Below are 14,405 nucleotides of genomic sequence, written 5' to 3' on the forward strand. Positions count from 1 at the left end.
ATGTACCATCAGATTCCCTCTATATTAAGGCAGTGATTCATCTAAACATTAATTTTGTAAAATTTTTTTGTTTTATTTATAAAGAACAGTATTACAAAAATCAAATTGAATTAATATAATACTTAATCGTGCTTATATAGTTCAATATCACAATTTTATTATCTTTAAACATTTTACAAAAAGAACTCATGGATATAAGAACAAAATTAAAATTATAAAAAGCCTATTATAATAAAAAACACTTTAAAATATACAGTTTATGTTAGGAATCTCAAAGCACAAAGGCATAGTATTTCATTCCATTCCCACAGAGAATCCCCTGGTTTAATTTCTCTCATATCCTCCTTCTGGAATTTTTTTTTTTTTTTTAAAACACACTGCTCTAAGTCCAAGCAACAAATCTGGACTACATTTCATGTAGTGACCAGATTGTGCCAAGAAAGCCATATTTATGCACAGGTAAGTCTTTGTGTGTGTTAAAGAGCAAATCAAACGCAGGAAAGCACCTAGGAGAGATATTTGTAAACGTTCCTCGGGTATATCTAGACTACTGGTGTGCACAAGATGTTCTGTTCCTGGAAATTTTTTTATCAAACAACTGTAAAAGCTACGAAAAAATGGCCAGTCAGGCAGGTAAAAAACAATGAAAAATTTTCATCAGCCCCAAGACTGAAGAACCAGTAGTGATTTTAGTAATTTCCCCTCCCCATGACAGACCAACAGGCACAACTGCTCCTTTCCAGCGCTTCATTTCACTTCCTCGGGTTTGGTTGTGTTGTGGGAGGTCCGCAGATCCTGTCATCACTGTAGCCGGGCCCGTTTCTCAGGTGGGGCCTTGTTGGGAGGTGTGGGGGCAGGGGTCTTAGCTGCTGGCTCTCTCTCCTCTTGCTTCACTGTCTCTGTTGGGGGCTCCGGCTCCTTCTTGACTTCTACTGCAGGATCGCGGACATGCGAAAACCACAGAGACAATATTTAATACTGCTAGAGCATCGTTAACATTTCTAAGAGCAATGATGTGCCTGTTGGACTGTATAATTTTTTCTCTATGTAGCTTAATTTTTACCTCAACTAACATTTTATGAAGTGTTTTGAAAACTGTAAAAACTCACCAGGAATAGGCTTCTCTCCAGGTTTTGGCTAAAAACATACCAAAAATACATTATTAAAATTTATTTTCAAAATACATTTAAAAAAAACTGATTCTATTACCACAATTTTATTTGCACCGAATAACTTAATTACATTCAGCCATGTTAATATATGCATAAAGGTAAGAAGTGATTCAGGGTTTTGGATCTTTACTCATTTAAGATCTTGGGGCTTCACAGCGGCATTGACGTAATGATTCTGTAATACCTGATAGTAGATAGGAGGGAACTTCTGTCTGAGGTCAAGAAGCAGCGCATCAACCCTCTGCCTCTGAAACAGGGAACTGGGCTCCTCTTTCTTCTTGGACTTCGGCTTTGCTTTTTCTGGAAATTTTTTTGCAAAAAAATTGTTAATATTGCATATCTCAATGTAAGTCTTTGATACAGCAAAATTTCCCTGTGGTTAGCACTTTTCCTAATATATGTACAGGCAGTCCCCGAATTACAAAGGAGTTCCTTGTCCCCAGTCTCTCTAAGTCAGATTTTGACGTAAGTCAGAAGAGTTAAGTATGGTGGGTATCTGTCAGTTTTTCAAATGTCTGACTTAGTGTATCATATACCTTTCTATGCATAAAAAAAACATTGAATAAACACTTCCAGGATACACGATGACATCTTTAATATAAGAATGTAGTAGTAATAATAATAATGATTATAATAATAAATGTAACGACAGTATTTATAATAGAGAGAGACATAGAAAAAGAAAATAAATGAACAGAGGACACAGAGGAGGCTGGACCCAAGTGCAGGATCGTTTATTCAGAATCAAAGGACTAGCTGTTCTCGTGCTCGGGGATGGGCGATTGGTCACTCGATCAGCAAACTGAATAGAGGTGAGGATACAAAATCATGGTCGAGGGACAAGGCAGTTGGTCATTATCAAAGAGACGCTGAACGGGACTGGGAAACGATGAGGAACAGGACTTGGAAGAGCACAACGAGGGAAGTTTGAGGACCCCGGTGTTGTCAGGAGTGAGATTCCACAACTGGGAAGAAGCATCTTTTGTAGCCAAGTGCAAGAGAGAGAGACTGCGTGCGTGTGTGCATGCAAAACATACGGGAACTTTAACGTTCACTCTCCAATTGTTCATTGGCGTTTCACCTTTCGTTTTATTATTTACTCTTTCGTTTCAATCATGATCGTTTCCTTTTTCTTGGATGCATCACCATCACTTGCATCACATTTTCACTTTGGTGCCAGCGTTAGGAAGGTAAAAACAAAAAAAAATTAAAGCCAAATACAGTAACATAAGACTATGTTAACGGGAAAAGAAGGAAGTCTATCCTACCTTGGGCTCACGCGCCCTACCCATGAGCCAACAAACCGCTACAGACGCACAATGTTTTGATGGGCTTCACAAAGTAGCGCCCATTGTATGTACAGTAACTTTAATTTTCAACATAATAGGCTTAATTATGAAGTTTTCATTTGATTGTCACTTAAGTGTGACCCCCCGCCCCAAAAAAATCAACTTCCGGTCAGTAGGGGGTGGTTCGTAAGTACCGGTTGTACATAATTTGGACATTCGTAATTCGAGGACTGCCTGTACTTGAAATGCCTTATTAGAAATATAGTAAATAATATCCAATTACTGACCTCTTTCCTCCTGGTCTTTAAAGTGCCACCAGTACCCTTTGGAAGGGTGGTAGCGGCAGTAAGACATGGCCTCATCAAAGGCAGACTGTATCCCATGAACAGCAGACAACTTGAAACAAAACCAAACATTCAATATAAGCACACTTTAAAGTTCACAACATTATTCAGTGCAGCCTTGTGATAAGACAGAAGTCCACTACAATCATTTTGAAAAAGTAATATTACTCCAAAAACAAATCAACATAACAATGATAACAAATAAAAACAACAAACACTGACCACTCTGGAGCCAATCACAGAGCCCAAGTCTGGAGCTTGATAGACTACTCCTGCGATGATGTAGTAATCAGAGAGGGGAATGACTGGGGAACAAAGACAAGAGAATAGCCAGTTAACAAAAGAATGTGATTGGGAATAACACACTTTTATTTCAAATCCAACAGAGTGCATGTTTCAATATGCTGAAATCTATCTTAGAATTATGCTCATCTCACCTTGTGCAGGAGACTGCCTCTGCTGCTTGCGAATGATGTAGAGAATCGGCTCCTGGGCATGAAGGAGGATATACTCCACACCCACCATCTGACTGAAAGACAGACATAAATGGCCTCAGTGCTGCACTTCAAACTGATATCAATGGAGAACAAAGAAAAACAAAAGAAAAAATTCCACTGAACCAAGAGAGACACTTTCATCATCAATCACACCTGTCTGTATAAGCTAAAAAAAACAGAGCCTGACTAATTATTAGGACAACACTGAAAACCACTTAACATCTGAAAAGCATAACATTTATTCGTATAACTGGCTTCCCAACAAAACAATTTTACACATTTACATTTATTCATTTAGCAGATGCTCTTCTCCAAAGCGACATCTCACAGAAAAATGAGTGCATTTACAGACTGCATTACACAACACTTTTTAAATACTTCCTAGAGACTAGTAATTGCTATTACTATTACACTGGACAATCTACAGTACTGCTGCCAATTAGGGCATTTTTTCACATTTCTTTCTGTATGGAATGTCATATAAGTTTCTGTCACAAATTCCTTGAATGTGTGAACATACCTGGCAATAAAGCTCGTTCTGATTCTGACATACAACACACCTCTCAGCATGAATATAGATAAAGCAGTTAAACGCGTACAAACAAAGAACACTTACTTTAGATGGTCAAGCGTGAGACGCTGCATCTTTACTAATTCGTTGTTGCACTGGCGGTCATAGAAGGGGTTACTCCTCTCAGAGAAGTAGTCGAGTACGTTGCCAGGGTTTAGGATGGGCACCCAGCCGCTGTCCACCCATGAGATGCCCAGTGGGTTGTCTACACACACGGGTACGCACACACACACACGCCAGTTAAGTTTATTTTACATTTATTCTCTCTGGAAGCACCGGCAAGCTTATCCTGACACAATGCCATATATATAAAAGATCAATGGCCTCAATACAACGTTATATCAGAGTATACTTACTGGAAATAAGATACATAAGGCTTATGACATGTGATATGTAAAGGCTGTATGAGGTGTTGTGTGTGTGTGTCGGCGGATTAACCTGCGACACCTGCTTGCTTGTTTGACAGCAACAGAGTATTTTTAAGAAAACAGTACACCAATGATATACTAAACAGTGCAAAAGTTAAAAGGAAATTAAGGGCGATTCAACTCGTGCGGCCGAAAATAAATAATAAATAATTCGTCTACAATTAATAACACGAACAAAACACCCACCTCTAATATCAACCGACGCCATTTTGACCACTAACTCTGGACGGTCGCCGTTGTGACGTTTTGTTACAGCCGTCGTACAAAGATGACGTCACAGGTTCCGTCAACGACAGAACGTTGATATTAGTGTTTAAAGTTGAATGTTTACATTTTTAGATGACCCAAACACAAGCAAAACTCTATTTGAGCGGCAATAGATGAACGTTTGCCTGTCATTTCAATAAGATATTTAAGCAAAAACTAAAAAAATGACCGTGTATCATTTTCTTAGAAATTTGTCTTTCTTAAATAATTTCAAATATATTTCTTTGTCAACCCAAAACACACAGCACCTGTGTAATTGTACATACTCATATTTAAATAACATTTGTTACCCTGAGAATTTCTACTGTTGTTTTCTTGTTACGTTAAACAGTGCTTAACTCATATGTTGTGAATAAATTAAGTCCTTGCTCTCTCCGTCATTTTTTTTTATAATTTATCACCTACTTTAGCTTAACTGTTTTTTTACAGTTGCCCACTTGATAATTGAAAGTAGGGCTGTTGAGTACAAGAACATATCAGAATCAGAATCAGAACGAGCTTTATTGCCAAGTATGTTCACACATGCAAGGAATTTGTCTTGGTGACAGAAACTTCCACAGCACAGACAGAATGATAGTGACAAGACACAGATGAGAAGATAGAATATGTGAATAAAGGATAAAAAATATATATATAAAGTACACAATATACAAAAATAGTCACTAGACATTATATGTATGTACAGGTATGTTCTATACAAATGCAAGGGAATGTGAGTAAGAGATTTTATGTGATAGATATAATTATAAATGTAAATAGCATTGTGTATTGCACTGGTTTACTCTCTAGGGGGGATTTAGCTGTTCATGAGGTAGATGGCCTGAGAAAAGAAACTTTTCTTGTGCCTGGCTGTCCTGGTGCTCAGTGCTCTGTAGCGCTGGCCAGATGGCAAAGGTTCGAAGAGGAAATGGCCTGGATGCGAGGGGTCTAGAATGATTTTGCTAGGGCTTTTTCTGACTCTGGATGAATACAGTTCTTGGAGAGCTGGGGGGGTGCGCCGATGATTCTTCCAGCGATCCAAACTATCTGCTGCAATCTTCTGATGTCTGATTTCTGATGTCTGATATCTACCCAGTATCATGTTATGCAAAAGAATGTGTAAAAAGCATTGTAGGTAACTGTACACCTTTGGCCACATTGAGCTATCAACATAACTTACAGTTGTTTCTTCTGCACATGCCGCACCGATCCTCACTTTGTGCAGTGGATAAAATGTTGTACCTTCACCCTTCATCCCGGTGGACATACTTATATCGCTCCAGTAGCGGTCCCAACATTCTGTTATTTTCTTTTTGCATTATTATTAAAGATGTTCAGTGATATTGTAATATACAGTGAATATTAGCCATATGTTCAATCTTGAATATTACAATTTCAGTGGCTTTTCCCTACATAAACTTACATTACATGATGCAATCGTGTTGAGGATGTGGTTACATTTGAGATGATCTTTTGGACTGAAGGTAAAACCTTCATAAAACATTTTTCCTGTTAAACACATTTGTTTACTTATTTGCAGTATTTTAATTGCATATAAATTTTAAATGTACTTAAACACAGAGCTTTTCAAAACACAGCTTGCCAGAGTTAAGCACCACAGCCTTAGCTTTCCCAGAAATGACCGTTAGGAAGCCCCAGAACTCCTTGAACTGAAATGATTAAGGCAGAATTGATGGAAGCTTCCACACTCCTGTAGTTTGGCAACTGTAAATTAGGAAAGTACTTTTACAAGGAAAATGATGATTTTGAGTGAGAAAAGCTGAGGACATATTAGCAAAGGATGTCCACTGAATACTGTATGCACACACACACACACACACACACACATTGGCTGAAGCCACTTGTCCCAAGTAGGGTCACGGCAAGCTGGAGCCTAACCTGGCAACACAGGGCGCAAGGCTGGAGGGGAGGGGACACACCCAGGACAGGATGCCAGTCCATCACAAGGCACCCCAAGCAAGACTTGAACCCCAGACCCACCAGAGAGCAGGACCTAAGCCCGCAGTGCCACCGTGCCCCGTGAATACTGTATGTAATATACAAAATTATGATTTTCAACACAGAAGGACAAAAAAAGCAATATACACCGAACACTAGTTCAGACATAACAGAACTCACAAATACCACTAAAATATTCCAAAATTCTGCATAGATGTATTGTAGCATTCCCCCATACCATGGAGCTATACAAAAGACAGTCTCAGGAGACCAGGCAACATAGTAGTCTCAATAAAGATGCTCCGGATAGTACCACACAGCCCAGAATACTGGAGAGTTTCCCCAGATCACTCTAAGCCCCCCTTCCCCACACAATGGTTAGAGGGTCACCCCCTGAACTTCCCAGAATCCCCCCCATCCCCGTGGCAAACTATGCATAAACAATACAACAACCGATCAAAACAGAACAAACGACAGAAATAGACTCTAATACCAACTATTTATACTGAACTATCAGCTCCCCTCAGCGCCGTTACAGTATTTTTTAACAATGTTTTTTGTATCAGCTGCTCTGCTTGTCTTCACATTACACAGACACTCTGTTCTTCTTGGTTGTGCAATTCCAGGATGACAAACTGAGAAACACAGTGGTGGTGCTGGTAAACTGCGAAATGCAGATGATAGGAGCCAAAAAATGAATTTTCGGAAGAACGGGATTGTTAATTAGGAGACTGGGCGATGTTTGTAGCGCGGCTGTTGTAAAATGTCAACACGCTCTAACTACACAGTCATGTAGGCTACGAGCTTCTGACATCTATATCCTAGTTTCATCTATAATAAAGAGACGCGGTCCCACCCAGACAGCTGCGCGAGATGGGCGGCACGTGGAGGCTGCGCGCGCTGCCTGCGCTGCCTTTGGTCCCTTCGCACTGGGCGCTGGGGGGCACTTCGTGGGCAGAAGTACTAGGGCCCGGTCTCTTAGAGAGGGTTACAATTAAAAATGTGCCTAGCTAATATATAAAGGTATGATTGGCTCGAGCCATGTAAAATCTACGTTTATGCGAACGATTGCATGCGGAAAGCCGAAAACCCTGCAGGCTCGTCGACTAACTAAGCATCTTCATCATCTTCGGCTTTCGATAAGTAAACTGTCACTGTGCCTTTTTCGTATCATTATAGGTTTCATCGTGGCATACAAAACTAGCATCGCATGTCCCTGGAGGAACCCGTCGGCTACATGAATAAATAATTAATCATATACCTGAAGGATGTTTTTCACAGCACGGCCACCGCACAGGGATTGAGATTAGACGCAGCCCTCGCGTTAAAAAAAAAAAAAAAAAGATCAGTTCTTTGTATCTTTGTATGTAACACTGGAATAGTGGGACGGTATTTCTTTTTTTTTTTTCTTTTTTTTTTTTTTCCGGATACGCATCGTTATGTGTCGCTGGGGGTAAAAGCGAGCGTCCGCCGAAAGCGCTCTGTCGGAGACACTCGCGCTGCACCGTACTTTCATTTTTTCAGGCTGTGTCTGCAGCGCTCCTGTCCGTCATCCGCGCGTGAGCTCGTCGCGCTTTAAAACGAGGCGAAGCGCGGACTGCGCTGTGCGCGGTAGAGCGGCGGGTGGAGGCGAACGGAGGAAAGGAAGACACGACTGTCATCATGTATGATGCATGCGAAGTGGGCACATCCATCTGATCTAGTATCTCTTACCGAGGGAGCACAATAATAATGACCAAAGCGGGCACCAGTAAGACGCGCTGACGGGAAGCGACGCTACGGCACGGACGGAGTCGGAGAACGCTGCTGGCTGGGTATGTGGACTGCGCCGCTCTGCCCCGCGTTTCACTCACATTTTTTCAAAACAGCACCGAAGAAGCTCGTACCTCGTGTAAGTGTCTATATCAAGACGTGCGACGTCTCCGTGTTTTTCATGTAAGAAAATGAGCCAAAGCCAGATTGTGAGCGACGGTGGTGGAAATTACAAAAGGGCGGAGGATGGTGTCACCGGCGGCGGTGTCGGTTGCAGCGGCGTCGCTGCCGCCTCGAGGCTGCAGTCGAGCATCCAGCCCGCGTGCGGCCGCGCGAGGGACGCGCGCTCCCAGCAGCACCAGCAGCAGCAGCAGCAGCACCAGCAGCAGCAGCAGCAGCAGCAGCACGGCCACCCTCACGGGGGCTCCGCCGTCCGGCAGCCGCCGCCGCATTCTGAAGCCGCCGACCTGGTGAAGCGCGCTCTCGACTTCAAGACGCAGGGCACGCAGTGCTACAAGGATAAGAAATACAGAGAGGCGATCGGCAAGTACCACCGGGCGCTGCTCGAGCTGAAGGGCTTGTGCAGGGTGCTGGGAGACCCCGAGGCGAGCTCCACCAAATCGCCGTCGTCGGCGCTGCCCACGGGGGGCAAGTCCACGCTCACGGACGAGCAGAGAGGGGCTGTGGAGAACGCCGAGCTCGAGTGCTACAACAGTCTGGCAGGTGATCGCCGTGCGTCGTCGTGGGCTCGTGCCGTGCTGGTGGTGGCTCGTGCCGTGGTGGCTCGTGCCCTGCACTTCACCGAGACCCGGGCCGGCCGGGTTCCCGGAGGAGACACAGCGCGAAGCCCACACTGAAATCAGAGCTCTGTGTCTGGAATATCTTATTTATGTATAACTCCAGCATGGTGACATAATAATAATAATAATAATAATAATAATGTTTCCTTTACCATCAACCGCTTGTTGAATGTGGCCCAGAGTCTATAATGGAGCCATAGAGGACAAGGCAGGGTATACCCTGGGTAGATGTCAGTTCATCACTGAGCATATAATAATAATAATAATAAGAATAAGAATAATAATAATAATAGTAGTTGTTGTAGTTGAGCATTATGTCGCATTTCTCTCGTCTGTTCATATTATTTTCATATTATTCTCTATCAGGCACGCAAAGGTGCACTGTTCTGAAAGATGCTGCACAAAATATATTGAAAATTGCAATTGAGAAGTTAATTCTCTTTAGTCCAGGAATGTTATTGCAGCTGAAAAAACGGCGCACATAGCCATTGTGACGTGTCATGTGCTGAAGTGGCTCACCGCCGACCCTGCACCTCCTCAGCCTGCCTGCTGCAGATGGAGCTGGTGAACTACGAGCGTGTCAAGGAGTACTGTCTGAAGGTGCTCCGCAAGGAAGGGGAGAACTTCAAGGCGCTGTACCGCTCCGGCGTCGCCTACTACCACCTGGGGGACTTCCAGAAGGCCCTGCATTACCTGAAAGAGTCACACAAGCAGCAGCCGTCTGGTGTGTGTTACTCTTTATCTCAGTCCTTTCTAAAGTTTACACCACTTTTCACTTTCTCATTACACCATTTATGACAGCCTCCATTCTACTGAAAGGACTCTTTGGCATCATAGTGCAGTTTCACTGCCAGTTTCTGCAAAGAAGGCCGTCTGATCTCATAAAAACTGCAGTTAAAGGTTCACCTGAAGGCTTTTGTACGTCTGACCTTTAAAGACAGACAGAAGTACAGTTTGCCTCAAATGTGGTTGTCACCTTTTTAGTTATAGCAGCATTTTTGAATGAAAAAATATTGCTTTAATGGAAAGAGTGTGTAGAAATGAACGCATTTTCCTTTGCTGCTTCGGGATATGATAAGCAGCTCTTTCCTGTCTTTCCTGTGCTCCAGACACCAACGTAATCCGCTACATCCAGCTGACAGAGATGAAGATCCGCCGTAGCACCCAGAAAGAGAAAGAGGCTTCATAAACAGAGCTTGTTGTTTCCAAGGAAACACTGTTACAAAGCTGTGCACTGACACTGTAATGCCCTCACCATTTTATGACTTCCTGAAATCCACGATGGCTATTTTGTAAGCCCCACCACTGCAGACGCTACAATTTTCGATTTACAAAACATAAATAGTCATATGGATACAGTTTTTCTTTCAGCTGGTTCTGCGCTCTTTTCCATAACCCTTTAACAAAGGGGTCTCGGAGGGATCGCCGGTGATTATGCGGTCATCCCAGACATTACTAGTTCAAGGTGCGAACGGAAGCTAACACTTGTCACATATGTGCCTGCAGGCGTGCCGCTATTTCGTTCAGCACCCTCACATACATACAGCAGGATCGTGCCTCAAGCCATCGTTGTGTTGCGTAATCCCTTCATCGTACTTGTCCCTTTCAGATAATACTGCCGTAGGAATCAGCTGCTCTGCTAAACGGATAAGCGAGTGTAGTGTCATAAAGCCATGAACTTTTCTCTTTGTCATTTAACGGTGTCGTTTGCACATAGGTCACGTCTCAGATATGCTTGATCACAGTGGTTTTGTAGTACAGGTACATTTGCACAGGTGAGTATGTTAAGCAAATTTTGTAATATGCATATATGAACTGACTGGACAATCACGTGCATCACATAATTTTGTAAGCATGAATTTAGTATGCTGTGGAAGTCAATTTATTGCTCAGATATTCTTGATATTTTTATCACCTACAAACATATTTTCATAAGAACGAACCCAGTTTATGTTCGATACACATGTGATTGCAGGCACCACAATGGGGTGGGTTTCAGTGTATATAATTAATTGGTAGTTAAAATCCTTTTAAGTAATATTGTTTTTTTGCATGAGCGACAGATTTGCGTCTGCATCATCAGAAAAATTTCAAAAAACACTACAGGTTTTTTCACATATATGGTTGTTCTGCAAGATTTGCTATAAACGGTAATACGGCATATGGTTTTGAATAATTGTTTTTGTAATTGTCATTTGGCATTCGGATAGAGATTGAGTTTATCTTCCCGCCTCATTCTATTCAGCACTGTCATTTGCACTTAACTGCTGGTGTAATCGCCTTACAGTTCATTCACGTACGTTTCGATTGTTTCATTGTACTTCAGATTATTATATGGCACAGTGAATGGGTTTATAGATATGCTGTCACCGAGCGTTGCAGTGGAATGGAACGGAAGAGAACGGCTGGGATCGAATTTCGCGTATCGTACAGGAACAGAAATGTCACCGGTTGCCAGACATCTGATTTAATGTTTTAGTGTATTATTGTTATGTGTACAACATTTACCTGCATCCTGCTGAATCTTTGGTAAGAGCTAAGCTTTCGCTGTAACAAACACGCACATCTTTCACTGCTCTTCCTGCTATTATGGCTGTTGTAACGCAAAAGAAAATTAATTGTACAGTAATGTCACGTTGCAAGGCTCAGTTGCAAAGATCAGTCTGAGTGAGGATTTTTACATTGATTGTTCCATTACATGCCTGTCACCTCTTGCTGTGTAATACTTTAACAATAACTGGATATTTCTTACTGAAATGTAATAAAGATACAAAACTTAATTGTACCTCGCTGGAGGGTGAAATATTTTACCGCTGAAATTATTGTTTGGCCAAGATGTGCATGACTTTTTCCACGTTGTCAAAGTTTACCCTTTCCGGTTCCTTTGTAGTATTTTAGTGATGACGATCTTGTTTTAAACGTTATGTAAATATTATTTACATTTGAAATTATTGTGCTAAATATGCACAGCATACTTATCAAATACAGTACACCTGAAATCTCTAGCTAGCTGAAGTGGGCCATTCTCTCCTCAGTGCGGGAGATTATTTTATGCAAATATCCAGGAAAAATTACAAGTGAAAGTTTTCACTTCACAGGACCATGCCGGACCGATAAGTCTACAGGAATAATTATTTCAAAACGGTTCAGAACTTTCAACACCATAAAGTGGATACCGTATAGCGTCAAGGGGGCCGCAGTGGTGTGGGGGGTTTGGCCGGGTCCTGATCTCTGGGGGGTCTCGGATCCGAGTCCCGTTCGGGGTGCCCTGCAGCGGACCGGCGTCCCATCCTTACGCCCTGTTTTGCCGGGTTAGGCTCTGGCATGCGGTGACCCCGCTCAGGATAAGCGGCTTCAGACAATGTATGCGTGTATATTATGATCATTTGCAGTATTGAGAGAGGCCCTACTGTCTCTCAAAATGTAAAATTACAAAAACGACAAAAATCTGAACTCTAAATGAGACAGTCCATTTTTAACCAACATTTTTATTAAAGGCTGCCAAAACTGGACGCTGAGTAAATATTCTATATATTGTTCAGGGATGCATATTATCTGTGCCACCGGTTAACTCCTACCAATCCTGCAAGTGATCAAAGTTCCTCATTTAGTACATAGTCATTGTTCACAAGGCTCAACTGTCCCAGTGGGAGTTTTTTTAAACCCTTCTATCTGCTTAAGAATGAGAGTTTCATGAATATCGTCCTGAGACTGCAGTGAAGAAAGGCTGTTTACTCAAAACGCCAGACATTGATAACTACAGTGAATGTGGAAACTATCATGCATAAATGGAAAAATTACTTTTACACATTTGCAGCATATTTACCATCCTGCGATTCAGGGTCCTGCTCGTGGTAAAGAGACGGCATGAAGGCTCACAATGGAAGTTACCACATTCATAGTCTTCTTTACGCGAACCGTAATGCGTAACGTGAAAGCAACGAACACAATGTCTTACAAGTTATTGTCATTGATCAGCAGCACAGTGACACCAAGTCAATAATGTTTACTTTAAGGGCTGGAATGGCAATGTTTTATTATTTTTAAACACTGTTTGGATAATCCTGCATAATGCAAAACATCAAAGGGACAATGCCAAACCTTTATCGCTGGGTTCCATTTGAATACAATAACCATTTTCTGGAAACAAAGGACATGGATAACAAGCAGGGTTACCTGGAAGACACTACTCCCTGTTGCAAGAGGAGTCCTGGATATATTAAATACAACAGGAGATTTACTGTACAAATGTTGTTCCGGAGCACTGTACTTCACACATGATTGTTGTGACAAGAAAATAAAGTGTGAACATTTTCATACAAGCATTTGAGCAAATACATTAAAAAGTAAATCAGAAAAAAAAAAATACAAATCAATCAATAAATAAATAAATAAATAAATAAATAAATAAATAAAAACACATGCCACCAGGGCCTGTTTCCATTGCTCTTTAAGCAAGATGCATGCTCAGCTTCAGAAGGATCCTACTACTACAAATAAGTCATCTACTTTAAATTTTCACAGCCGATTAGAGCTCTGACAACAAGGTATCTATAGCTGCACAGACTCTGGGTCTCTCCTAGACATTTTTAAAACAAGTATAGTTATATTGCAGACGTTGATCAGCCTTTTATACCGTTTCACCGGGCCGGAGATTAAACTGCTCAAGTGTGACATTTTGCGTTCCCAAAATCTTTGTACATTTTCCCCTCATTAAGAGCCCATTTGTAATTCGCATCACATTCGCCATAAACAGGGGCTTGTGCCTGCGCCTGGATGCAAACGCAAGAAAAAGCGAACAGGTGCCAAAGTGATCTAAGACACAGAGAGCGAGACCGCAGGTCACACGAACGGCAGCCGAAATAACGCACACGCAACTGCGATTCCGCATCGGAAGGCCTGGCTCACACTGGCGCTCCAGGAAAAGCCATGAAATCTGTTCACATTCGAGTGTGAGTGAGAGAGAGAGAGAGTCAGAGTTGGTGCGCGCGCGCGAGAGAGAGAGACAGACATGTAGAACGCGTTAGTGTAACAGAGCAGCGAGGTTTACAGGCACAAAACACTTACCTCGCTTCACTCTGAACGCAAAGCACTTTAAAAAAAAAAAAAGTTTATGAATCAAGCTTTACATTCATGAAGCTCTTCATGAATCATGTTCAAAGATGCTCTTGGTGAAACAAGAGGGCCTTGAACATAAATGAAGATGAGGAAACTGGTTAAAGCCTATTTAATTATCAAGTGTTGATCAGTTTTCTTGTTTTTCAGATGGTCAGCAGGTAAAAAGAAACTGAACTCTTTCTACGTAGAGCACCTTGAAAACACCAGAAGGAAAAAGTTTTCAATTAGG

At 41.9% G+C, this 14,405-nt stretch overlaps 2 protein-coding genes across 4 annotated transcripts; one reads left to right on the forward strand and one right to left on the reverse strand.

Moving 5' to 3' along the window:
- Window positions 1–272: 272 nt before the first annotated feature.
- Window positions 273–4,531, reverse strand: med6 (mediator complex subunit 6). Of its 2 annotated transcripts, none has more exons than XM_018727452.2 (8): window positions 4,488–4,531; window positions 3,919–4,078; window positions 3,243–3,334; window positions 3,028–3,110; window positions 2,749–2,857; window positions 1,357–1,472; window positions 1,110–1,137; window positions 273–929 (listed from the first exon to the last, which is right to left on the reverse strand). In XM_018727452.2, exons 1-8 carry the CDS (start codon window positions 4,507–4,509, stop codon window positions 802–804), a joined length of 738 nt encoding a protein of 245 aa, XP_018582968.1. In that variant the 5' UTR covers window positions 4,510–4,531; the 3' UTR covers window positions 273–801. The 2 variants fall into 2 exon arrangements, with proteins under 2 accessions (XP_018582968.1, XP_018582967.1); XM_018727451.2 differs by having other exon boundaries at window positions 275–932.
- Window positions 4,532–7,948: 3,417 nt separating this feature from the next.
- Window positions 7,949–11,790, forward strand: ttc9 (tetratricopeptide repeat domain 9). Of its 2 annotated transcripts, XM_029258621.1 has the most exons (4): window positions 7,949–8,320; window positions 8,447–8,981; window positions 9,600–9,782; window positions 10,168–11,790. In XM_029258621.1, the coding sequence occupies exons 2-4, from the start codon at window positions 8,450–8,452 to the stop codon at window positions 10,245–10,247; spliced, it is 795 nt and encodes a 264-aa protein (XP_029114454.1). In that variant the 5' UTR covers window positions 7,949–8,320; window positions 8,447–8,449; the 3' UTR covers window positions 10,248–11,790. The 2 variants fall into 2 exon arrangements, with proteins under 2 accessions (XP_029114454.1, XP_018582879.2); XM_018727363.2 differs by having other exon boundaries at window positions 7,949–8,981.
- The last annotated feature ends 2,615 nt before the right edge of the window (window positions 11,791–14,405 follow it).

Source organism: Scleropages formosus, chromosome 15 (assembly GCF_900964775.1).
Source record: "Scleropages formosus chromosome 15, fSclFor1.1, whole genome shotgun sequence".
NCBI lineage: Eukaryota > Metazoa > Chordata > Actinopteri > Osteoglossiformes > Osteoglossidae > Scleropages > Scleropages formosus.